Source organism: Trachypithecus francoisi, unplaced genomic scaffold, assembly GCF_009764315.1.
Source record: "Trachypithecus francoisi isolate TF-2019V2 unplaced genomic scaffold, Tfra_2.0 Lachesis_group3, whole genome shotgun sequence".
Classification (NCBI taxonomy): domain Eukaryota; kingdom Metazoa; phylum Chordata; class Mammalia; order Primates; family Cercopithecidae; genus Trachypithecus; species Trachypithecus francoisi.
The window spans coordinates 53,612,697-53,638,759 of NW_022681468.1; the positions used below are offsets into that span (position 1 = coordinate 53,612,697).

The 26,063-nt window shown below is 39.2% G+C and overlaps 1 protein-coding gene and 1 non-coding gene across 7 annotated transcripts in view; both read right to left on the reverse strand.

Moving 5' to 3' along the window:
* Nucleotides 1-5,862: 5,862 nt before the first annotated feature.
* Nucleotides 5,863-26,063, reverse strand: part of FRMD6 (FERM domain containing 6) — a 254,916-nt gene continuing 234,715 nt past the window's right edge. For all 6 annotated transcript variants that reach the window (XM_033188053.1, XM_033188054.1, XM_033188050.1 and 3 more), the window contains 7 exons: nucleotides 25,061-25,126; nucleotides 24,145-24,213; nucleotides 21,399-21,573; nucleotides 16,151-16,486; nucleotides 14,624-14,755; nucleotides 10,780-10,871; nucleotides 5,863-8,870 (listed from right to left, as the gene is read on the reverse strand). In XM_033188053.1, the coding sequence (XP_033043944.1) occupies nucleotides 8,586-8,870; nucleotides 10,780-10,871; nucleotides 14,624-14,755; nucleotides 16,151-16,486; nucleotides 21,399-21,573; nucleotides 24,145-24,213; nucleotides 25,061-25,126 (1,155 nt within the window). In that variant the 3' untranslated portion in view covers nucleotides 5,863-8,585. The remainder of the gene's footprint in view (nucleotides 8,871-10,779; nucleotides 10,872-14,623; nucleotides 14,756-16,150; nucleotides 16,487-21,398; nucleotides 21,574-24,144; nucleotides 24,214-25,060; nucleotides 25,127-26,063) is intronic.
* Nucleotides 12,483-12,589, reverse strand: LOC117071646. The gene has a single exon (XR_004432413.1). It is a non-coding gene; the product is annotated as a U6 spliceosomal RNA (small nuclear RNA).

Consider the following 26,063-nt stretch of genomic DNA (forward strand, 5'->3'; position numbering starts at 1 on the left):
TCATAGATCCCTCTAATATTTCTACTGTGTTGTTTGGGAATTTGCAGAATCTCTTAATATGCTATAGATCCAATTATCTGCATTTTGTAAAAGTTGTAGATATTTTCCCCCTGTCACCTATCTTCAAGTAATGGCATAAAGAGTTTTTCAGCCTTTTTTTGCACTCAAATTTATCATTTTTGTGAGATTGGGAGTAATGTGTGGACTTTAGGAAATTTTCTTGCCCTAAACTTTCTCTATTGCCCTGTAATAGTTTGATAGTTTTAATTTTTAAGTATTTAGTTCTTTATTTTTGTGTAAGGTAAATGTTGAGGTTTAATTTTATTTTTCAAAAGAAAGCTAATTTTTTCAGCATTAACTATTGCATAATCTATCTTTCCCTTTATGATTTGAAATGCTGTGTGTTTCACATACTTAGTTCCCATTTGTAGATTAGTCTGTTCCTGGATTCTGTGTCTGTTACATTGCTCTAAATCAGGGATTGGCAAACCGCAGCCTGTGAGCTAAATCCAGCCTGCTGCCTGGTTTTGTAAATAAAGTTTTATTGGAACACAGCCATGCTCATTTGTTTATATATTGACTATGTCTGCTTTCAGGCTGCAATGGCAGTGTTAAAGTAGTTGCAACATAGACGGTATGATGGCAAAGTCCAAAATATTTACTCTTTGGTCCTTTATGGGAAAACTTTGCCAGTCCTTTCCCTAAATGGCTATTGTTGTGTTAGTATCATTAATAACAGGAACCCTATAATGTATTTGCATCTGGAAAGGTAAATATCTCCTCATTGGGACTATATTTCAAAATATTCTTGGCTAGTCCTTGTAATGTCTTTGGGGTAAATTTTACATTTAATTTGATTATTGATATGGCTGGGTTTAAACGTACCAGTTTTCTATTTTTTTACTTGTCCTATTTGTTTTTGACCCTTTTCCCCTTTTTGTGTGCCTTCTTTTTAGTTTATTAAGTTTTTTATTCTATTTTAACACTTATGCCTCTATTTATCTATTTATTTATTTATTTATTTTGAGATGGAGTCTCGTTTATTTGCCCAGGCTGGAGTGCAGTGGCACAGTCTTGGCTCACTGCAAGCTCTGCCTCCTGGGTTCATGCCGTTCTCCTGCCTCAGCCTCCTGAGTATCTGGGGCTACAGGCGCCCACCACCACACCCAGCTAATATATATATATATATTTTTTTTTAGTAGAGACGGGGTTTCACCATATTAGCCAGGATGGTCTTGATCTCCTGACCTTGTGATCCTCCCACCTCAGCCTCCCAAAGTGCTGGGATTACAGGTGTGAGCCACTGCGCCTGGCTGCCTCTTTGTTTTATTTCTAGTGGTTGTTTTAGAGTTTATAGTATACATCTTTAAACTATCATAGTCCATCTTTAAGTAATATTATACCATTTCAAATATAGCATTAGAAACCTACAACAGTATACTTTCATTTTTTTCTTTCTGCTATTGTGGTGAGACATTTTACTTTTTACATATGTCATAAACCCCACAATGCATTGTTTTTATTTTTGCTTTAAATAGTCGATTATTTTGTAAAGAGATTTAAAATATTTTTTTAAAACTTTTGTATTTGCCCACAAGTTACCATTTCTGGGGCTCTTCATTCTTTGTGTGGATGTAGTTTTTCCATCCGGCTTTTTTTTTTCTTGGCCTCAAAGACTTCCATTAACACTCCTTGTGCAGCTCTGGTGTTGAATTCTTTCAGCTTTTGTACATGTGAAAAAGTTTTTATTTCATCTTTGTTTTTGAAAGAGATTTTTGCTAGGTATAAAATTCTAAGTGGGTAGCACTTTTCTTTCAATATTTAAAAAGGCTGGTTACTTTTTAAGCTTTGTTAGGCAGGACCAGGGCAACCTCGAGCAACACTCTTGAGTCCTTTATGAGGTGTCCCGTGTATTCAAGGCTTTTTCATTCTACTTGGTGGGGACTGAAACTGTTCTTGGCCCCACATGACCTCCAGGGATGGTTTTGCTCTTTTCTTCCAGTTCACTCCCTGCCTTGGTGCTTTCCTCACAGGTACTTACAGATCAACACTGAGCAGAAGGCTGGAGAGGAACCTTCTGTGGATCTTCAGGGCCTTCCCCTTCACTCTGTAGAGCTCTCTCTTTCTCTGGTACTCTGCCCTGTGAACTCTGGCCACCTTGGCCTACCTAAATTCTCAACTCTGCCTTCTCAATTCAGGGAGACGGCTGGGACCCATTTAATTTCCTTCTGTCTGTGCTGTGGCCTGGGAGCTCTCAGGCTGTGAGATGAGGCATTGATCATGTTCACCTTGTTTAGTTTCCTTCTCTGGGGGCTACTCTACTGCTCTACTTATTGTCAAATGTCTAAAAAACATTTTTTTCATTCATATTTTTTCTGTTTTTAATTATTTAAGGTGGGAGGGTAAAAGTAATCCTCATCCTTCCATCATGGCTGAAATGTTTCATTTGGGATTTTGATTGGAATTGATGGGACAACTTGACACTTATGTCATTCTTTCCTTTTAGGAATAGGGTATATCAATTTATTTCAGTCTTCTTTGAAATCCTCCAGTGCACTTTATGGTCTTACACATTCCTATTGATGTTGCATTTAAAGGCCCCAATACAGGCTCGTTCCCTTCTCTCTTAAAGCATGTTCTTCTTACTCTAGTAATTCAGCGAGTCTAAAGAAGACCCTGGGGACTCTGCTCCTTACAGTAGCTTCTAGACCTGTCCTCTTCCTCCCACCTCTGCAGGTCAGGAGAAAAGGGCCTGTTCTAGCTTACTCTTTCATGATGGCAGAGCAGCTTGAGCAGCTCTGGACTACAGGGTATGGATGAGAAAACAATGGATGCATCCCTCATGGAACCCCAAGGGAAAACTGGCTTAGCGCTGCTTCATCTTGGCATGGCTTGCCTGAAGCTTTTTTCTACTCTTATCCATAGTAGGGCATGAATGTACTATGAGAAGTAAAACCAGAAGATTGAACTATTGGTCTACAGGGGATGCTATCATCTCCATCTGGTTGTGGGGTCACTCCACCTACCTTATTTATGTTGTGGGCCTGCCTCTTTGACAGATGATTACTAATACACAGAAAAAAAATCATCTCTAATAATATCTGTGGGTTGAACAGGCATTTATGGGCTAGTTAGGGAGGCTGGGGACGTGTGTTCTAAATGTCAACCAACCAATTTAGAAGCAAATTTGGAACTGAGTCTTCCTAAGTTGGGAACTATCTGTTCTTACGAAATCTGTCTTGCAGTAATGACGGTAATAAATTGAGGAGCCCTCAGCAGATTGCAGTTGACACCAGATGGGTAAACACCCATCCTAAGTAATGAGTTGGTTAATTATAGCTGTGCCATGTTCATAGACCTTCAATTAATCTCTTGAGAATATATAACTTTATCCCCTACAATGGCTCATCTGAGCATCTGAGCAGGACTTCTCAGAGGTCAGGCTTCTCCATTAACTCAAAATACATGTCTTAAAAATCTAAGGGCTGGGTGGAATTTAGCTTTCTTATTTTCATTATTCCTCTGTGTGGGGATCAGCTTGTATAAAGCAATAGAGAAATGATAAGGCAAATACAAGAATGATAGGGAGGAGATTTTAAATATTTTACTGTACTCACATTATCCCCACCCTCATACTCAGCCAAACAGTCATATGTACCACCCTGGTCTCTAGAATGTGGGTGTATTCAGACTTTCTGAAATGGTGAGTTGACTGCCCCACTCAAACATTGGTCCACTCTCTGACAGCTTTATTGGCAAAAGAAAACATCATTCTAACAAAATGCAACATACCTGGACACTCTGGAGACCTAGCCCATCCTAACTGTAGATCATACCAGTTCAGAAGCAGATACCCTGGCTGGTCTGTATGGCTCGGGCTCATGTTACAGACCCATGGGTTGCAACCCTGATGCACATTAGCATCACTTGTGGAACCACCCTGAGACCAAATATATCAGAAGCTTTGGGCTGGGACCCAGGTTATACTGTTTTAAACTCTCTAGGTCATTCTAATATCCAGTCAGGGTTGAGAACTGCTGCTATAGACTACAGCAGTTGTTGCCATTGTGCCAATTTTTAACATTCAACAAATTTATCAAGAGTGCATTTTAATTCATATTATAAAGCAGTAGTCTTCCCAAAGACTTTGCCAAGTAAGGGAAGATTGCCTGTTTCTCTGGTAATAGTATTTAGTTTAGGAGATGACAACCTTCTGTTTGTGTGTAACATAGTCCTTTGGTTCTGCTTTTCAATCTTTTCCTTTTCTCTCTACCACACTGTCAATTCAGACCCTCATCACCTTCCAACTGTCTCCCCACCTTCTGTTAGCAATCCCATTATTTCTCTCAAGTCCCAAACACACGTCTCGTCCTTTTATAGCTCCCTTCTATCCAGAAAAAAATCTTAAGTGTTCTCATCTGGGTGTCCAAAGCTTTCATGGCTAGATTGGAGCATGATTACTCAAGCCAAAAGGCCCCTTGAGGCTCTTGCAGGCCCTTGACTGACCACTGTTATCTCCACCTTCTAAGCGTTTGCCTGAATAGTTTGCCCCTTACTCCATCCTGCCGTAAGTCCCCATGCAAGTAAAGTTGTCTTTCCAGTAAAATCTTCTCCGATCTTCCTGCCTCCCATGCCCCACCTCCCAGGTCTTGACTGCCTCTTGGCCAAAGCAATGCCAATGTAAGCCTTCTCTATGTCTGGCACACAGTAGATGCTCAGAAAACATAACCAAGTTAGCAAATAAATTTCATTTATCACACTATCAAAATTGGAGTCTGTCTTCCCTATTAGGTTCTGATCTTTCTTTAAGGGCAGTGGGTAACAAGGTATATAGTTAAAAAAAAAAAAAAAAAAGCAAGACTGTTGGAGAAAAACCTGGGTTTAAAACTCTGCTCTACCATTCACTAGCTGTAGCATCGCGGGCAAGTGTGTTTCCTCAGCTGTGAAGTAAGGGTGACAGCTCCTCGAAGGGCTGTGATTAGACATGCTGTGTGTGATATCAGACACATAGTAGGTACCAGGCATTCTCTTTCCTGGACTCCAACTTACAATTTACCAGATACTCTGCAAAATTCATGAGTAACACTCGACTGGAAAACTTGTTTTGGACTGTGTGAATCCAAATGGCTCTATTTCACAAAAGTTAAATGTTAGACTTGACAGCTCTCCTTTTTCCCACCTAGTCATCAGGGGCATACTAAACCATTTTGTTATCTGATTCTCCAAACAGTCATTTGAGTTATTATCTCCATTTTATTGCCAAGAAAAGTGGAGCAAAGAGAAGGTAATGGATTTCTCTTAAGAAAAAGAGCTGGGGCTTTTCAGAATCCTGTTGACTGACTCTCAGCTCTGGGCTCTTTCCTTAATGCCACGCTGCCCTCACGTTCAGGCTTGTGAATGCATGCTTTTAAATGCAACCATTTGTTTATTTTATGATTAAAGCAACAGTCCAATGATGATGGTTTTCAGGGTTTGTTAGTTATTTTAATTAAAATATTTCTTTTTAAAGGAGAGTTTTTTTCAGCCCCATAATTTGGACTCAACAGTGGCTGACTACTATAACCTCCTGGAAGCTTGATTCCTTCACATCTGCAACTAAGAAGAAAAGTACCTGCCTTATGGAGATATGAGCATTAAATGACTGAACACATGAACTCTGAATACACGTGAAACTGGGTCTGGCACATGGTAGTGCTCAGCATCAGCTATTACCATCATCACCACCAGGACTGTTTTGCTTGGAATTCTATCACATGGAACCTTGTTGTTCTTCACTGTGCTCCATTACGGCAAAGAACATGAAGAAAACACTGTCACTCCTTAATGCTTCTTGCTGGAGAGCTCTAATAATCAAAAAGGCAATTTAAAGGCAAAAAAGTAACTTTATTGACTGCTAAACTTACCATGAAACATCTATAAGAAATAATTACAAAATAATGCGGGTTTTTTTTTTTTTTTACATACTTTTGGTATCATCTTGATATGATGATCCTTTCACAGAAAGGATTATTTACAGTTTATGTAGATATAAAGCTCACTGTTGCAAATACAAATGTAGATGTGCAGAGGCAATATATACCAAACGGGTATACTGACAAGCGATAGATGTGTAAGAAATGCGGAATAAATAACAGCTTTATATTTTTCTTCTTTTTATTTTTAAAAACAATTTCCAAATACAAAATATGGATTATTCAAAGTGGATTTTTCATATACATATATATAATTCTGCTGCAAACAGTGGATCCAAAAGCAAAAGTGTTCTTAGCATGATTCATCTTTGAAAACCCATAGGACTATTCATAAATCCAATTAGAAAGAGCGTGTGCAAAACCACCAACAATGTCAGCAAAACCTTAAAGATCTGATTTTGGTTGAAGTAGAAAGAAAATAAAGTATAAAGCAGTACCTGTTTACAGTAATTAAATATGTTTTTTATCTTTCCTTCTTAAATATGTCTTTTTTTTAATGTTTGCAAGAAACTCCAAGGGCTAAGGAAATGCACTGCATTATGATCTGGGCTCCTTAGAGTACAAACTTCACCAGGCTTAAGCATCATCCATAAGAAATGGTGGATTACCTAATGACTTGTAAGTAAAACAGTCATTAAATGATCCTTTCATACTTTAATCCTTTTATGCAGAGACTGAGATACTTCCATACATTCCAATATCTACAACTTTGGTTCTATTAAAGTATCTGATAAAAGCAAAATAATTTTGATCACAGAGCTCTACGGAACTTTTTTTCCTTTTAAAGTGTCAGGTGAACCTAACGTGATGAGGCAATGTTGCCTACACATCCGCGACCCAGCACGGGAGGGGCAGCACAGGCGGGGCATGTTCCAGCTCACCATTTGTTGTAATAATACTGACTCCCAGCCATGGGTAACACTGCTTATGTTCCGCTGTACCCTAAATCTATTTCATTACCTGAAAACATAATTTTGTATAAAAATATGATTGTTTCTTTAGAAAATAATATATAGTTTTTTTAATAAAACCTGGCAGATAGAAAAAAATGGTATATCAAAATATGGTAAACAAATGTTGTAAAATACTAACTCATTAAAAATATCTTATAGAAAGACATTGTGCTATGAAGTTCTCTCCTGAAGTGTGAGCAACGTTTTTACTGTACATCAAAAGATTGATAAGTTCACTCCCCTGACTTGGTTTCATTATATATTGTAACAGCAGCACAGCAGGTAGCTGTCTTAAAAATGGCCCTTTCTCATACACTACGTCTTCTGTACACTTTTACTTCAAAATTAACAAAAGACACCCCCAGGATGGGTGGTTTTCAACTCTGTTGCATATTAGCTCCATCTGGAGAACTTTAAAGGAAAAGGCAATTCTACCTGGGTCCCGCCACAAGAGAATGATGTACTCTGTCTGGTGGGAGACTCAGTCATTCTTTCTTAAAAGCTCCCCTGCCAAATTCTGTTATACAATCAGTGCTGAGAATCATGGCCAAAGGCACATGAGGAAACAGTCATTCTGAACTCTACATATATCCACCGATGTCTGCAGGTATCATTCACTCAGTGACACATTCTCAATCTTAAGGAATTCCATCTATAAAAGATAGTCATGGAAGCCAAAATGAAGACATAGTAAGCTTTAAACACATATAAACATACACAATCCCATGTATTTATATATGTATAATATATACATAGAGTATTTTGGTTAGGCAGAAACTAGCATTGCCATAATTTGTTCTTGATAATTAAACAAATAAAGCATCACCAAGCACCAACGTTTTCTAAGACATTTTCCATAGTTTTAACAGACACTGGTTTTGTAAACTCCACAAAATGCATTACAACACGAATATAATTCATTTGTTACTTGGATGTGGAACTCAACTGAATCCTGGAGCTTTCTGGAAGATCACAGAAGAGAACATGGCACTGAGCGGGGTGAAGGAGTCACAGACATCACAGCACGCACTTCTGGTTTTCTGCTTATTGCTTAATTCATGTCTTGACTGCACAGGTGCTTCTGTCACATACGTATCTTTGGCTTGCTACAACCTCATGATTTTGACCACTCCATCAGTGTTCACTCTGGGAGAGCCTCAGGGAGGAAGCAATGGGTATATAGAGTAACCGTCTCTCTGTTAAAAGAAGAGAAAATCTTCCCTCTTTCCTCTCCCAAACCATGAGCATTTTATGAGGGAGTGGTGAAAAATTTACAAGCAAACAAATAAATCTAACATCGTTCACGTGATAAAAAAGATGTGATGTTACACGTAACTGAACTAAAAAGCATCAGATGAGCAATCACACCACACTCCAATATTCTGAAGGCTTTGCAATCAGTAAAGCGCATTTCCTTCCGATGGATCAGTGAACTTCCGGGCACTTGTCTTGCTGTACATTTTCTGTAGTTCTTTTACTTCTGTGTAATACTTAAAGTGCAATTGTTCCAAGGCTTTTGTATCCATCATCACAAATATTATAAAGAAAGAGCTATGTTTAGGGTGAAGAAGATATGGCACAAGTAATATGTAAAGAACCCATGACTTTCGCATCCTCTAGCAAACAGGAAGCTGCCTGTACAGCTGCACACAGACGGACTTTATACAACAAACTCTGGAACTTCATCATGAGTGAGATCCAGAGAAAAGTATTTGCTGGTTCTTTTGACTGGAAAAGCATCTTGGATGTTGATGCACTGCTGGGCCAAGCAACTGTTGCAATAGAGGCCTTCCTCATCCAGTTCATGGCCACATCCAAAGGTGTAACTCTGAGCAGTGTCCTGATACAGACCTGCAATGCGCAGGAAGTCTTTCTGGTAAAGTCGGATGTCATCAAGGCTCAAGCTGTGTCGATCGGTGGAGGTCTTTGGTTTCCGACATATAGTCTGCAAGATAAGGGAAGGTTGAAACAACTTTATAGACTAAAGTGAAAGGTTAGAATATCTGCCTTGTAAAGAGAGATGCCACAGAACCACAAAAGGTTAAGTAATCCTTACATGTGAGAAAGTGGTTTCCAATCTGTGGTTTCTGAGCCCTATGAGGAAATATATCATCACCACCACCTCCATCAGTAATAATAGCAGCTAATATTTACCGAGTAATTACTATGTTCCAGACCCTGACGTAAATACTCGGCATGTATTAACTCAATCTTCCTAACAGTCCTAGGAAGCAGGCACTATCATTCTCCTCATTTTACAGATAAAGAATCCAAAACGCAGAGGTGCAAATACAACAGAAATCCAACTATCCCTAGCATTTCAGAAATCAAGTAATTATCTTGAAATAAGGTCATATAGGTAAAGACATGGTTTCTTTGTGTTTTGTTTTTTTGTTTTTTTTTCACTAGGATATGGCAATTCAATGTGGCAACACTTTTAGGCCAAGGTCTGTTATTATTTTAATAAGAAATAGGAAAATAAACCAATTATTATCACGAAACACAGTTTTGCTCTTTAAAAGCCCAGAATTCTTGGGTTGAATATAAAGTGTTCTTGGTGCTGGGTCGGATATAGGGCGTTCTTGGTGCTGAAGAGGCTGGGAGGCAGGCACCAAGACTAAGTTCCCGAACATGGGGCTGGGGGTGGGGTTCTGCCAAATGCTGTACACAGCAGGGGGCAGACTTTTTTATTAACCCAAGAGGTGGTATTAGAAATAGGTTAAAAATGATTCTGATAATTACATGAATGGAAGGTATGTAATAGGTTATTTAAGGAAACCAGGCATTATATCTTTAAATTTTGCTGCTTACCACCACAAAAGACAACCCTGTTAGAATAAGATACAATTTCTGCTAGAGGCAAAAGTTCCAGAAGCACTTTTCACTAGGAAGTGTCATATATGAGTGACTCCTTGTGCTGATGCAGTCTTCCCAGGCTCCAATGGGATTTCACACATAGAATCATCTGGTCATCCCCACAGACTCTCAAGGAAGGCACACAATGTTCACCCCATAGTGTGGGTGTGGAATCTAACTATCAGCTGTGTCCCAGAAACATCTCTTAAGAGTAGATTACTCATTGGAGTTTTCAGAAAAATATTTCATAAACATCATTTTCACATTATGGTTACTTCAGTGGAAGTAAGAGAAAGAAAAGATAAATGAGAAAAAAAGGGAGGAAAGAGGAGGAGAAAAGTAGGGGGCAAGGAGAGCCAGAATGCAAATGAAAAAAGAGAAACATACACAGAAGGGAAAAAAACAAGACACAAAGAGAGCCCAAGAAAGAAAGGCAGGAGGAGGGAGGTCGTGCTCAGGAAGTAGGGCTATCAGTCACACATTACATCCAAATGCTGAAACCATGAGTTTCAGGGTATTTTATCTATATCGCTGGACATTTAATAGTTTAACCAATGATCACAGGTTGTCAAATGCTCTAGGCTCAGCATACCTTGAAAATTCAATCTGAATGGAATAACCAGAGTGTGGAAACATGTCTGCCAGAACACCCTGACAAAAAATATTATTCTCCCAGGTTGAGGACAGGTAACACACACACAGACACGTGCACGTGCACACGTGGTTCGACGGAAGCCCGAGGACCAGAGGCTTCCCAACCATATAAAGTGTGAAGCAAAATATATAATTATCTAAGTAAAAATCAACTCAAAGATAAGCAGAACTAGCAAATAAGATGGAAATAAATTCAGAATAAAGCTAGAATGTATGTAACTAGGAAGGATCATTTCCTTAGGGTTTTTATTTTTGCTCATCTGTATAAATGTAAGTATAAATTACTACCTAAAATTTTCTATAACTTCATTTTCCTAATTGGTATTTTTCAATTCCTTTAATACCTGTGGAAGAGAATCAGTACTCTGGCCACGAAGCTTAACAACCGTTTCTGAAGAGCTCGAGGTGGAAGACCCAATTTCTTTCACAATCAACCCTGAAATAAAACACAGAGATAGAAATAAATACTTCAAATTATTCATGCTTCTTGCCATATATTCTGACATACTGCTATCAGGAATGAAAAATCAAATATTAACCATTACCAAAAAGTTTCACTGTGACTCTTTGGTGGCAGACAACCAGGACAGCCCACACACTCTCTCATCTTACAGTAAATAGAGATTAATGAGTCAATGTAGAGTTAGAGTGTAGGAAGATGTTTAGAGTCTAAATTTTCTAAAACTTCTAATTAAGCTATTTATAATGACGTTACAGACAAGAAGCAAAGACTATTGGTGTAAAGCCGCCTCTTTACTGCATCTCATAAAGCTTCCCCTCCTCCCCTTTCTATACAGTATGCAGCAACATTAAACTTAACCCTTACTGAACACACACCTTCTAGATTTGGTTCAGCTTGGATGTATACTGGTGAATTGTGGGGGCTCTGGCCTCTGAAGTCAGACAGATCTGGCTGGATCCTGGCCCAGACAACTAATTAGCCGTGTATCCTGGCCAGTTACTTAGCCTCCCAGTGTCTCAATCTCCTTCTTGTATAAAATCGGGCCAATAACAGCACCTGCCCGCTAGTTTTAATGACAATTACACAGTGAGTGCATAAAAGGGTAAGGTACAGAGACTATACATGGATACACTCAGTTCACGGCAGCTCTTTTTGGGTGATGGGATACTTGGCACATACCTCCTGCAGCAGATCCCCCCGGTAGGAGACAAACTGGGAGGCCACAGTGAAAATTCAGTACTGGGTCTTTAAGAACAACAGAGCCCCTAACCTAATCACCTCAGCACTCAGTGGAAACCAGCAAAAATTTCAGGAGCAGAAATCCAGGGCTGACATTTCCCTATGTGACCAGCATATCAGTGAAGCATTGAGTAGAAACATGTCTCAGAAGGTAAAATTACCAATAAGAACTAGAGATATAAGTGAACACTGCTGAAATTTTTCTTGCCAATGGATGAAGCAAGTGTACTACAGGTCAAGCCCTAGATCCATAAAGCCAAATGGCTTCTTAAAAAAAAAACAACAAAAAAAAACCTTAAGTAATGTGATTCTTATTCAACTACTGCTAGTAGTCTACAGAATGACTTGTGTTCTATCCCTTAACTCTTTAGAAGCATCTCATAATGACTCAGGGTCTAGCATATGCCATAAATATATTAAGCATTCAATAATTAGTTCAATTGAAACATGAAATATGAAGACATTCCTGGTTTATAAGTAGACACTTTAAAAACTCAGGGGATATTCATGTTTTAAGGTTTAGTACAAATTGCTTTAGGAGAGGATCTAGAATGATCTTTATCTTCTAAAGAGCATTAAACCTTTAAACAAATCATCATAGAGACATGTGGACTTGTGCACTGGTTGGCAACTGGCATTGTTCCTTTTGAATTTCCTGGTAAAAGTGCCCTCGGCTATCATGCCTGTAAAGAGTCTTCTCCAAATCCAGACCCACCACTGGAAAAGTAAGCACCAAGATGGTGCTCAAAACACTTAACCAACTCCTATCACACTCTATAAGAATGAAAGACAGAGTGGTATACTTCATGACTACTCAATCTTAGCTGAGTGTTCTTTTTTTTTTGGAAAGATATGGAACGCTTCACAAATTTGCATGTCATCCTTGCAGAGGGGCCATGCTAATCTTCTCTGTATCACTGCAACTTTAGTGTATGTGCTGCCAAGGCGAGTACTTAGCTGAATGTTTTATAAGCAATGTTTAAATGCTCAAATTATAGAGAATTTAGAAAACTAAGATGATACAAGAAAGAAAATAAAATCATCTATATCTATAACCCTAACATCCAAAGAAAAGGCTATTAACAGTTTTATGTTTTTTAAATATAGATAAATATTCTTGTTTTTAATTAGATCACATTTTACATAATTTTTACTGTTTACCGTAACTATCCTTCTTATGTTATTTTGTTTGAAAAATCTCAAATTTAATGGTTATATACCACATGAATAATGAATATGGTATAATTTAACCACTCGTTCGTTCTTTTTTTTTTTTTTTTGACAGAGTCTCACCCTGTTGCCCAGGATGGAGTACAGTGACGTGATCTTGGCTCACTGCAACCTCTGCCTCCTGGGTTCAAGCGATTCTCCTGCCTCAGTCACCCTTGCAGCTGGGATTACAGGCCTGCGGCTTTTTTTTTTTGTATCTTTAGTAGAGATGGGGTTTCACCATGTTGGCCAGGCTGGTCTCCAATTCCTGACCTCAGGTGATCCACCCACCTCGGCCTCCCAAAGTGCTGGGATTACAGGTGTTGAGCCACCGCACTTGGCCTTACCACTGGTTCTTTAATTATTTTTATAACATTTCAATAAACATTTTTTATATATAAATTTTCTTAAACAGCCAGACTTTTTACTTAAATTTTATCTCTATTTAAAATTAACAGTCTTATAAAAATTAAATGCATAAATATGTAAATGCAAAGTCCAGGTCAGTTTACCTCATACCTCCCTTCCCAGAGGCACTGTAGCACACACTGTTTTTCAACCATTTCCTTTCCACAAACATATATACATAGAGCTATATACATGGACCTATAATGTGCATATAATTGTGAATTTATATTTAATTTAAATTAAAATGTAATTGTAAAGAGAAAATTCAATATCATTAAGTAAATGGGCAAAAAGGGGCAAAGTTTGGTATATGACCTCTAAGCATGTTTAGAGTAAGCAGCCTAATGAGTCAGCGTTGGTCAGAGAGATGATTCTCTGCAGCCACAGGCAGGTCTGGGAAGCCAGGGTTCTGTCAGGTTAGCAAACAGAATCCTGAAATAAAAGATGTCTCCTGCTCTTGAAGACTAAGTGCCAGGATGGTAGTGACTGTGTATCGGTCTGGTTCCTCTCTGATTTCCAGTGCCTGGCACCTGGAGGAAGAGAGTCGATGAACATCAGGAGGTGTGGATTTGCCAGAGCAGGGACAGGCTACCCCAGTCAGGCCCTTCATTCAATGAAAGCTGGAAGGGGCCATTTCAATAGTGCTTGTTCCTGAGGCATATTTCTCTAAAGAACAGACGGATTCATGATGTGTGACAAAAGCAGTTAGATGTGACTGATGTCTATAAACAAAACTCATACTGCTGCCATTTTTTAAAGATAGTATCTCACATGTGACAGAAATACATACTGTGTATTATATAACTATAATAGGATTAGAGTGAATGCATGTTTTCTAGAAGAATTCATACAAATATGGAATTTAAGAGTGTCTTTTTAGGTCAACCTATTTTGACATTTGTCCTCCCAGACTCCTCTACCAGTATAACACAGTGGGGAAACAACAACGACAAACAAAAACCTGGAGGCCCACTTCTGTCTCTAGCCATGCAGAATCTGTCCTCTTTGAACTACAGGTTAACTCATCTGTAAAAAGGAGGCCAGACTGAAGGAGTCTACAAGGCCTTCCAGATACATGACATGATTCTCGACACAGCATAACATAAAGAGAACCCTATTGCACAACTACCTTTTGTCCAAAGCATGGAGCAGAAAATGCTAATTCCCAATCCTGGGTGTTTTTCCTCTTCCCTTCCTTCCACAGAAGGCACAGGATCCTGCAGTTTACAGCACTGACCTGAAGAGCCTCTTAGTGCAGTCCAGTCTCTGATCGAGAGGCCCCAGCCCACCCCTTCTATTTTCTGAGGCACGTGTTTTTCAGTCCTGGATAACCTGCTGCCAAGGAAGAGTAACTTCCCGTAAGAGCTCACCCGAGTGTCCATTCAGCTTCCGCGACATGAGCATGTCCTCTGTGATGTAGATGCACATGTCTGGGCTGACTTCCAGAGGCTCTTCATTCATCTGCTCCAGATCCTGGGGGTCATCAACCAACATCTCTATTTCTGACACAGAAGACGGAAAAGACAGTTAATAACAAAAAGGGAAATGACCATCAAAATATATGACCATATTTTGAGGGTGGCTATGTAATTATTCATATTTGAAAATAAATTTGCTAATGAGACTCCAATAGGAAACTCCAGAGACCATTTTCAACAGGTGCTACTCTCTCTCTCTCTTTCTGAGACGAAGTCTCACACTGTCACCAGGCTGGAGTGCAGTGGCGTGATCTCCACTCACTGCAACTTCCACCTCCTGGGTTCAAGCGATTCTCCTGCCTCAGCCTCCCAAGTAGCTGTGATTACAGGCACATGCCACCATACCCAGCTAATTTTTGTATTTCTAGCAGAGATGAGGTTTCACCATGTTGGCCAGAATGGTCTTAATCTCTTGACTTCGTGATCCGCCTGTCTCGGCCTCCCACAGTGCTGGGATTACAAGCGTGAGCCACCGCGCCCAGCCTACTTGTTCTTTCTTATAGGACTGCTGCATCACCTACATGTTTTCTAATACTATAATTTGCCAATTATTCTGTATTTTTTAGGAAGAAAAACTACACTACCTTGCTGCAATGACAAAGGGCAAACCAAAACTGATGGGCCCTTTGCCTGATGCCAAAGCAAGGCTCACTGACACAGGCAGATGAGCAGTTCACAAAGCCCCCATGTCCACAGCTGCCTACTCTCAAGGGCACTCAGTGACTTGAGATCCACACAAATTCTACAGAAACCAAACAGACGGTCTGCACTTTTCTTTAACTGAGTCTTATCTTTTCCCTTAAGCCTGAATGCTACAGCACTTATTTGAGACAGAAAAATAATATAAAAGAGGGCCACAAATGTTAAATTTGGCTGAGATAAGCCATAGGATTCATCTTATCTCCTTAACACGCAGTAAGTTCCTATCAGCCAGGTGCTATATTTCTTTTATCTTCTCTGTAGTTCTGGTTACGTGGGAGGCACTTAAGAAAAACATTACTAAGTAACTCAATGGTGTGGACTCCAATTTTTATTTTGTGGAGGGGTCCAGAAGTTCAAGATGTTTCTGTCACTATCACTGCACTCCACTGTGTTGTCCTAACCACTGCTTTATTTAATCTGGGAATTAGAAATACAGACACAATGGCTGCAGGACTAATCTCCAATCTACTTCATAGAAACAGCTAAGACTTTGAGTCCACAACCATCCAATCTTGTGGCCGCAAAGGATCACAACTAGAGGGATGCTTTGTTCACAGCCAAACACAAGCAACTCAACCAAGTCATTGGGGAAGACAAGACACCTCTTCCACCCTATTACTACTGCCTAAAGTTGCTCTCCAGACACCAGTTCTGTAGAACCAATGCTTGAAAAAACTGGGAGACTAAACGGAAAGCCAGTGAGGACAGTACTGTTACCATCGTCCTGCGAGTCCTCTTCCAGCCGGTCTTTGCCGCCACTCTCCACCCCTGAGGTGTGGGAGCTGCCATGACTGGTCATTGAGCTGCAGGTTTTCAGCTTGCGGTGGATGGCACTGCTGGAGTAGCTGTCTTCTGGCCCCGTGTCCCGGGGCTTGGTGTCTGCCTCAATGCCCGACGTGTGGGAACTGCTGTGGCTGGTGGTGGAATGACGGGACAAGCGCTTGTGCTTCATGCTGCCCGCGCTGCTCCCGCTGGCCCGCGATCGTTTTTCTAGCTGGTCCATGTCGAGGTCCAGGTTGTCACTGATGTAAGATTCCCGGTACTGCTTCTTCTCTGTGTGGTGGGGAACACAGCTCATTATTACATCAACCAAGACAGAAGGAACGGCTAGTGAGTTTAAGTGACTCATCAGGCCAAGAACAAGGATAACTTCAGGTTCAGAATCTAGTGATTGGAAAGTAGTAATAATTTAGATAGGAATTTGACTTCAGAAGACTGAAAAATGAATAAAAACCAGTGCAACAGATTTGAGGAGGATATTTAAATTACTCAGTTTTTTAAAAGATTCAAGCAGTATAAGAAGAGTGGTATTTAAAGTGCAGTTACAGACCACTTCTTGTCTGCAAATTTATTGGTCCACAGTGAAGTAAGTTCAGTGAGTGATATGAACATTTAGAAACTTCCAGAGCTTTGTGACATTGCCATGACAGCCACCAATGTGATTTTGTATTTTGCGAAAGTATCCACAGCATATTAAATATTTTAAAAATCTGGCCCTTTTCTACAGATAATTTCAGAAGCACTGCTCTAGAAGACTACTTAATAAATATAATTATGCTAATTGCCATTCATTTTATTTGTTCATTTGTTCAATTTGTTCCACTGTTAGCTTAGCTCTAGCTGCTGAATACAATTTAATATAAAACTATTCTTCTGAGAATTTCTTGTGAAGATTCTAAAATTTGGATTTTCATTAATACAAGATTGATTTTCTCCACTTAGGCTGAATTAGTGAGGTTTTATCATCTACTTAGAAAATACCAGTAATCACTACTGGTTTGATGATTTCCAACTCCAACTGGTAAAGCTGTTCTTTGATTTAACATGTCAGTGCTGTTCTTGAATGCAATCAAAAACACAACACTGCAAAGTCTCTTTTATTACATACGAAACTAACCATTCCATTACGGCACAAAGTTACAACCCAGCTGCCAGTTACAACTTGACTGACACAAAAATATTATTTTTGTCTTTTAGGTCAGAAATGTAAAACAAGGAAGAAGTTTAGATTCCTTGCCTTTTTAATACTGGTGAGAAATAATACAATACAACAATGTCAAAAATGGAGAGTGCATTTGGGGACTGTTAAGTTGATCTAATTTTAGAAACTGCTGGCCGGGCACGGTGGCTCAAGCCTGTAATCCCAGCACTTTGGGAGGCCAAGACGGGCGGATCACGAGGTCAGGAGATCGAGACCATCCTGGCTAATACGGTGAAACCCTGTCTCTACTTAAAAAATACAAAAAACTAGCCGGGCGACGAGGCGGGCGCCTGTAGTCCCAGCTACTCGGGAGGCTGAGGCAGGAGAATGGCGTAAACCCGGGAGGCGGAGCTTGCAGTGAGCTGAGATCCGGCCACTGCACTCCAGCCTGGGTGGCAGAGCAAGACTCCGTCTCAAAAAAAAAAAAAAAAAAAAAAAAAAAAGAAACCGCTAACTAGTAGACTAATTGGGTTCTCAGGGGCCTGTTAATGGATTTTAATTGTCTTATTTCTTGGTTAAGTGAAAATACTTGCATGCCTGATGTCTGAATCCAGCTCAGAAGTATAATCATCACAGGGTCCCCAGAGAGAAAATGAGCAGCAAGAGAAAGAAAAGATGCACCTTCTAGGATGCAAAATGCAAAACAATGCTTGGCGAAGGCTATGTGCACATTTCCAGGTTCCAGCCCATTCACATCTTTCTAAGGAACTGGCTGAAACACAAAGGTGAGTATGTGTTGCTACACAGAAAGCAGGCTGAAACCAGACACCAGAGCTCCACACACACATCATCACAACAAAAATGCATCCAGGTACAACTTGTCATTCAGGAGCAGACTGGGGCCTAACAATCCCCATCTTCTGAATCAGCAGGTGTGAGATGAAGGTGGACAGCCAAAGCAGTTTGCAAAAATTACCGTAGTTCCTATTCACTGTGGTTTCACAGTAATAGCCATGTGGCCCTTGGATGAGTGGTAAGTGAAGAGAAAAAAGTAAAAGTCTGTAAGTTGTTGGAGTTCCATTGTTCTAAAATAATTAGGAACTGTGGACCTAATCATTTAAAAGCTTTTCTGCATCTTTACATATAGCCTTTTTACTCCCAACTTCCTGATAGGTTCAGAGGTCAGTATAGTTCCTCTATACTCACTAGTATACTAATGAGTATACAAGTACTTGCCAGCCTGTTCTCTAACTATTCCTGACTACATGTTAGCATGGCCTGGGTGTTCCACATGGCTGGCTTCTGTTCCCTCCCTAGTGCTGTATCACACCCTTTCCAGACATTTAAGAAGCTTCACACCGTTCAGTCACAAACTGAGAGAAACATTAAATAATTCTGAAATGTTTTCTAAGAAATGTAAAATGCAGCCTCTCATCTACCTAATAATCACTGGTGTCAACAGTACAGATCATCAATATGCCTGTGCTCTTTTTACTCCCTCTGTTGTAAAAGATCAGAGACAATGAGGTTTTTCATACACTATTTTAGAAAATATTGCAGTAAATGTGACTACTTATCCCTAATAATAAGCTCCAGCTCTTGAATAAAGTTAGGCTTAAACATTTTTTTTAATGACGTGAGGCATGTTTTTCTTTCTGTTCTAAACCCTATAGAAAAATCCTTCTGATCATTTTCTACTAAAATGCTAACATAGTGTTTCAGACAAGGTGACTCTAAATAAAATTAAGAAAAACACAGACTCTTTTTATGCTGTTTTTTGCTAAACTAATGCCCAGAAAAGGGCTTTTCATGTTAAAATGATAGAGCCCTAAAATGGGGGTGAGATCATTGGATTCAGGCCAAAGTTGACCCAGAGAAACTTAGTTTCAGGCCTTTTTCAGACCTGGAAAACCTCTAAGTAGAAGAAACTAAGTATGTGTCATTCCTTCATTCCTCTACTGCTATGGTTTGAATGTCTGTTCCCTCCTAAACTCAGGTTGAAATCTAATTGCTATCATAAGTCATATGATATCATATATCATAGTAGTAAGATGTGGGAGTTTAAAGAGATGATTAGATCATGAGAGATCTGCTTTTGTGAATGGGTTAGTGCCATTATTGCAGCAGTAGGTTCATTATGAGAGGGGGAGCTTGGCCCCCTTTTACTCTTTCTCACCCTCTCTTTGCCCTTCCACCTTCCACCAAGGGATGAAGTAACAAGAAGGCCCTTGGTAGATGCTGGCTCCTCAATCCTGGACTTCCCAGCCTCAAGAACTGTGAGGAAATCAACTTCTGTTCTTTAGAACTTACCTAGTCTGTGGTCTTTTGTTACAGCAGCACAAAACAAACTAAGACACCTACTCACTTCAGCCTCCAAATATACTTGGTACTATGGTTGGCAATGAACAAAGCTGTCTCTTTGAAAACTCAAAATTCTTTGTAATTTTTACCTTAGAACCTATAGATGAAGGCCATTAATTCTTTTAGGCTCTAAAGGGATCTCTTAAGGTCATCTGAACAAAAAATATACTAAAATGCTGCAGGCAGAAGAAAGCTGATAGAACAAATCAACTTTTCAAGGTGCCATGTTAGACGTTGAGGAATGAAGCTGACTTGGCAAATTATGGGCTCTGCACCTAATTATGTCACCTATTCTCACAGGTTCTCCTGCTTCTTCATCCTCTTCCTGCCCCCATCTGAATTCCTTTTAATATTCATGTCAGCATAGGGGAGAGATATTTGTAACACTGATGAGTCATGGTGGGGAAGAACTGGCAGTCTAGCAGCAGCGGAAGCCAATACACCTGACAGTTACACCAATTCTCTCTGAAGACACATGCAGTTTGTGGCAGACAGTGAGGAATGATTCATGTTCTAATCGCTACTAAATTACAAAAGAATTGCCAAACCGGGTCTCATTTGGATTGAGAGAGAATTTTTGAGAGAAATCAATCAGAAGCACAAACTTCTATAAGGTCTTTAGTTTATTTAAGAAAGGATGGGTACTTGTCTTGTTTCTACAGGAAAGAGGAGGTCTGAGGTGTCAAAACTTGTCTCAGACATGAACCTAAAACATGAATCTTCACCCTGATATTCACACAAAAACACCAAATCCAATCTAATCAAATTACTGTTAGATATTACTACAATTTGTAAAACTAATTTTTGCAAAAAAAAATCTTTGAAAGCATAAACAAAACCCCAAAGCATTTTAAAAAAATAACAAAAGAACAAAAAACAAAAACCCAAATACGTAATGTAGCAGTTTTGAGGATTAGGGTTGGGGTGTGTTAAATGGAGGAAATCCAGGGTGCCACAACTCAAGATAAAAGGCTATCAGATTAATGTTGTAAAGTTGAAGCCAGATGTTACAGACCCTTAACACTGCCTTCTTTCCCACCCTGACGTGCTTCCCTTTTCAGGGCCCAGTACTCTGAGGCCCCCAGATACACTGCTTTATTTCATCTGCATCTCAGCAAAGCGCCCAAAGGACTAGCTGACCTCCCTCTCCTTTGTTTGGCATTCTTGCTAGACCAGACCTGGGGGCCTCCCAGCTGTCAATCGGAGGCTGGAGACACATCTGTGACCCACCCTTATTGTCACTCTAACCCTAAGAAAGAATTGCATTGGAAAGAATTCCAGACCACCTGTGGATAATAGCACTAAGGTGGGTCACTGTACATACAAAGCTCTAAAATGCAGATAAAATCTGAGTTGCAGATAAACCCTTGCCCTGTGCCTTTACAGGTGGCTTTTTGCAAGGATTTTCAAGTCAGGCATGGGAAAACCTTAGAGACTGCACTTGAGCTAAATGAGCTAAATGGAGTCACCTCAGATATTTTGAATAGGTGCTACGGTAGGTGGGGCTCAAGCCTAACCCTTTGCTTTCTGGAAATACTGAGATGTAAATAGTAATGCTGCTCTCAATCTGGAGAGTCCCAGTCCCAAAATTCAATTCTGTAGGAGTTCAAAACCCCCATTCAGAGTAACAGGCTATGGGTGGCAAAGGTACAATGTGCTTCCACATCCCAGACCCTGTGATACCTTCGTTTTCCTCCAGCTTCCGGATATGGCGCAGGACAGGCTGCAGATTCATATAGAGGCGGTGGCTGTTGCTCAGAAGTTGCAGGAGGTGTCTGGAGCGCATGGGGCACCCTGTGTAGTATATGAGCTTCCGGGCTGAAGGCAAGCCATCTGGCAAAATCTCAAATTTCTTACCCTTTGGAAGGAAACCATGAATCAAATTCAGGAAGAAAAATCTCTGATTTGCCAAAATCCCCTCTGTTTTCTATTTAGTAAGGAAGATTATAGATTCTGAAATGTATAAAGTTTCATTTAAAATTCCTTGCGGGATAAATTATTGTTTTCCCTTTCAAAAATGTCATAGGACAGGGGATGACCAGAAATTCGGAAAGCATCTAGCCACAAGGGTCTGTCAGTAAACACTCACTATCCAAAACAGCTGAGGAGTGTCTTTGGTTTCTCTGGCTGGTCAGGTTATTTGTATAATGGAGAAGAGAAGGGTCCACCATAAATGAATCATCAAATGTAATCCCAACACCCTAACGCAGCAACAAGGTGACCAATTCTAAAAAAGACTAATGTATTCAAATATTTATTGGATACTTAATATGGACCAAACACCTTCCTAGGCACTGACAAAAAAAAAAAAAAATAGGCAGTGAATATGACAGACAAGGTTCCCACCCTCACGGAGCTATATATCCCAGCAGGAGAAAGAAACACACAAAATAATTACAGTTTATGATATAAGGAATCTCCTTCTTCAAGTCCGTGATCACTAAGATAAAGTCCTAAGTTGAGGGCAAGGCTTTGACAAAGTTTCTTACAGTTATGGGATATTATGAACTCTTTCAACTTTCCTAATAATGAATAGGGCAGCTGAAATACAAAAAAGAGTATTTCAGATACAATGATTCTCAGCCAGAGGGTGGAGGTAACGCAAAGACGGAGGCATATTCTAACTACACACTTAAAGTCTGTACGGAGCAATATGGGCTTGTGTAGCCCAGATAGGGACAAGGTGGAGGTGTTTTGTTTTTTTAAATCTCTGAGCTTTCCCTCATTTTAAAGGGACTACCAGTGGATCCCAATACTGAAATAGTAACAACTGACATTTTTTGAGCACTAAGCATGTATCCACTCATTTAATCCTCATAGCAAGTCAAGGGAGAGAGTTAATTATCCACATTTTAGAATGAAACCAAGGCACAGAGTTTATGTAACTTGCCTAAGGTCATACAGCTAGAAAGGGCTGAGTTGGCTGCACGAAGCATCATCTGAGAAACTTGTCAAAATAGATTCCTCATCTCTACTCCAGACCCACTGAGCCAAAAATCTCCCGGAGGAGGATGATGAGGTCCAAAAATACGTATCTTGAAAAAAAGCTCCTCAGATAAGGGCAATACACAAATAGATTCAGTAAGCACCAAGTCCAGGACCCTAAAAAACCCTCAATTTCATAAATGTACTTTATTATAACTTAATTTGGGGCATGAAAGGGGCAAGTGGGTCTTAATTTGCTCATTTTCAAACAGCTCAGATCCTTTCACAAATAGCTTGAAACAAAAAAGAGCGAGTTAGGAGCAGACAGGTTAGGCCCCGTGTAAGTATAAGTAAAGTGAAATCAGATTGAATTGTGCCCAAGTAATTAAAGTCATGTGAAGTCAGAAACAAATCTTTTGACTTACAGGGCAGTGTGGAGTCAATGCCCACATTCTATTTGCAATATAGCCCTCTATTTACATAGGCCATCTTTCTTACAGGAGAGACGCCTGTGTCTACAAACCCTTATCTTCCTTTCTTCATGTATTTTTTTTCAGTAATTTCCGAACAAAGCAGAACTATGAATTTTTTTTTTTTTTTTTTGAGACGGAGTTGTGCTCTTGTTGCCCAGGCTGGAGTGCAATGGTGTGGTCTCGGCTCACTGCAACCTTCGCCTCTCAGGTTTGAGCGATTCTCACGCCTTAGCCTCCCGAGTAGCTGGGATTACAGGGGCCCACCACCATGCCCAAACAATTTTTGTTATTTTTAGTAGAGACAGGGTTTCACCATGTTGGCCAAGCTGGTCTCGAACTCCTGACCTCTGGTGATCTGCTCACCTTGACCTCCCAAAGTGCTGGGATTACAGGATTGAGCCACTGTGCCCAGCCAGAACTATGACTTTTTATGACCAAATGCACACATTACTAATTCTTTGAAACCTACCGAAAAAATAGATATAGCTGGCAAAAGAGAGAAATATTTGGGAAAAATCAAGGCGTTGCTCTAACAAAAGAAAATGTATCATTCTCAATATTGTAAGAGTATTTTTCTGGTTAAGAATTGCAGACCTCTCTTTAAAATAATGAGTTTTAAATAGTCAAATATTAATATAAACCTCTTTTTATATAATTCTTTATTCTTTGCTCAAAAGAGGTAACTTTCAAAAGAACTGGCTAACCTCTACATGAAATATCTTCTGCAACTAGAATAACTTAGGGACATGTGCTAGGGACCAAACACAAATTAAAATTACTAACTTCTTTTGCTGTAAGATTATTCACTATAAGATTCTTTGATTTTAATTTCACCACTGATATGCATGACAATGGAATATATAGCACATGCATTAAAATACAAGAAAGCCAATTATCTTCAGTGTCAACTTCTTAAAAATTGCAGCTTTTGAGCCTAAGACAATATTGTTTAAAAACAAAAAAATAACAAAAAACCACAAAAATAAGCAATTAATGGGACTTTTCTTTTAAGCCAGTTATTTTAAACTTACCACAAACACCAATTTTCCAACATTTGTCCAGGGGAAATCATAAAGTAATTGTTTTTCTTCATCTAAATTCTGTGAAAAGAATATGCACATGGAGTTAATGGGAAAAATGATACTGTAAAATGGCTCTAACTTCTTTCCCTGAAAACCAAAACACAGTCATTAAAATCTGAAAAAAGCCCCCACATCTCTTTGGAGAAATACAGACAGTAATTAAGAGATTTCGTGATAATGATTCTGTGGCTTTTGGTTCCTGTGTGACTGTATTAACTAACCCTTTCAAGGCAATCTTTTCCCTTCTGGTGTATGCCTAAATTTAAATAAAAAGTCCAAAGGACCCAGGCATTCAAGAGATGCAGTAAGGCACTCAGACTTTCATAATTGGATATTTTGCCTACACCAAGGATAAGACATGCTTTTACTTTCCTGTGTCTTGCAGAGAGAGGTATCTGTCTCCCTTTTTGATGGTTGCAGGATAACACTGTCCCACCTGCTAAAGGGTGACAGTTACTACTTATTTAAGGGGTAAGTTTTATCAGAAAAGTGCAACAGAAATTAAAACGTCTGGTCAGGCACAATATCAAAATGTTGCTTTTCTTTCCACTTACAAATGCTCCAAAGGATAAAAGAATATCTAAAATCAATGACAAACAGAAATGTTTGGATATTAATGATCTGTTAGTGATGAACCTGGGCTAATCTTTGGCTTACTGTTTTCTGTTATAGAGGACTTATTACTGTCAACAATCAGGCTGAGTCACTTCACCCATCCTACATCATCCACATCTGTGCTAGACAAATAGGAAATGACCAGCCAGTGGCCAAAAATGAACTACTGAAGCTATGGCAGACCACAGAGGCATGCTGTAAACATAAGACATGGCTGACAGCACTTGACACTTAATTCTCATTTACTAACCTGAAAAATCTGTATTCCCCGCATGGTCAATCCAAGAGTCAGCGAAGCTTCAATTTCCCTTTTATCCTGTAGGAATAGAATTTTATAGAAAATTAAATGTTTCTACGTATTTTTTCTACAGTGGACAATTTAGCACCAAAGAACCATTTCAGGACTGAAAACTTTTGGACTTAAAATAACTTTGCTCAAGGCTTTCCACATACCTAGTTTCCTACAAGAATTAAGAAAACCATGGGCACATATTAAATCAAGAATGGTATATTCTACTTTTTAAATTTCTGAGATTTCAAAGGTTTAGTGTTTTTACTATATTACATACACTTTTGTATCTGACAATATTCTAAACACTTGTTATTGAAAACTCCAGTAAATAAGGCTATTTTTGCTGCTTTTGCATCATTTGATTTTTTTAACCTTCTATCTCATAATTACTCTTTTCTCAGATGTTAGAATCTTAAAACTAATGTAATAGTTATACTCTGAGATGCATAAGACTTTATATGTTTAAAACTGGGCACATCTTCCAGCTCTTAAGTCAAAATTAGGGGCAAGTGACCAAATATTTAAGGCTCTCTCATGAGGATAACAAAGTTGTACAAGCTTTGTATTCAGTGAGTTTGGAAATACTTATTTTTAAGAAGTTCAATGGTCACTTGCCAATACGATACACAGTCTACCAGCTAAACCATAAACTGTAGAAAATAAACTACAACGAGCGTAAGGGAAAAAGAAACTCCACAATTAAAAATGTACTTTAAAATTCAGCCACATCCTTTAAGTGGCTGTAATAATTCAACTGTAATAAGTATATATAGTATATAAAGTTCAAAATAGAAGAGAAATGAAATTACTAAGTAAATATTCTCATTATGAGATTTCTCAATAAACACAATGAATATGCAGAGATCTTTTAAGCTTAGTGCCAGTTTCCCCAGAAACATGGGATGAAATATTTTTACAAAATGTATCCTCACTGGCATTATAACTATAAGACACAGCCTAT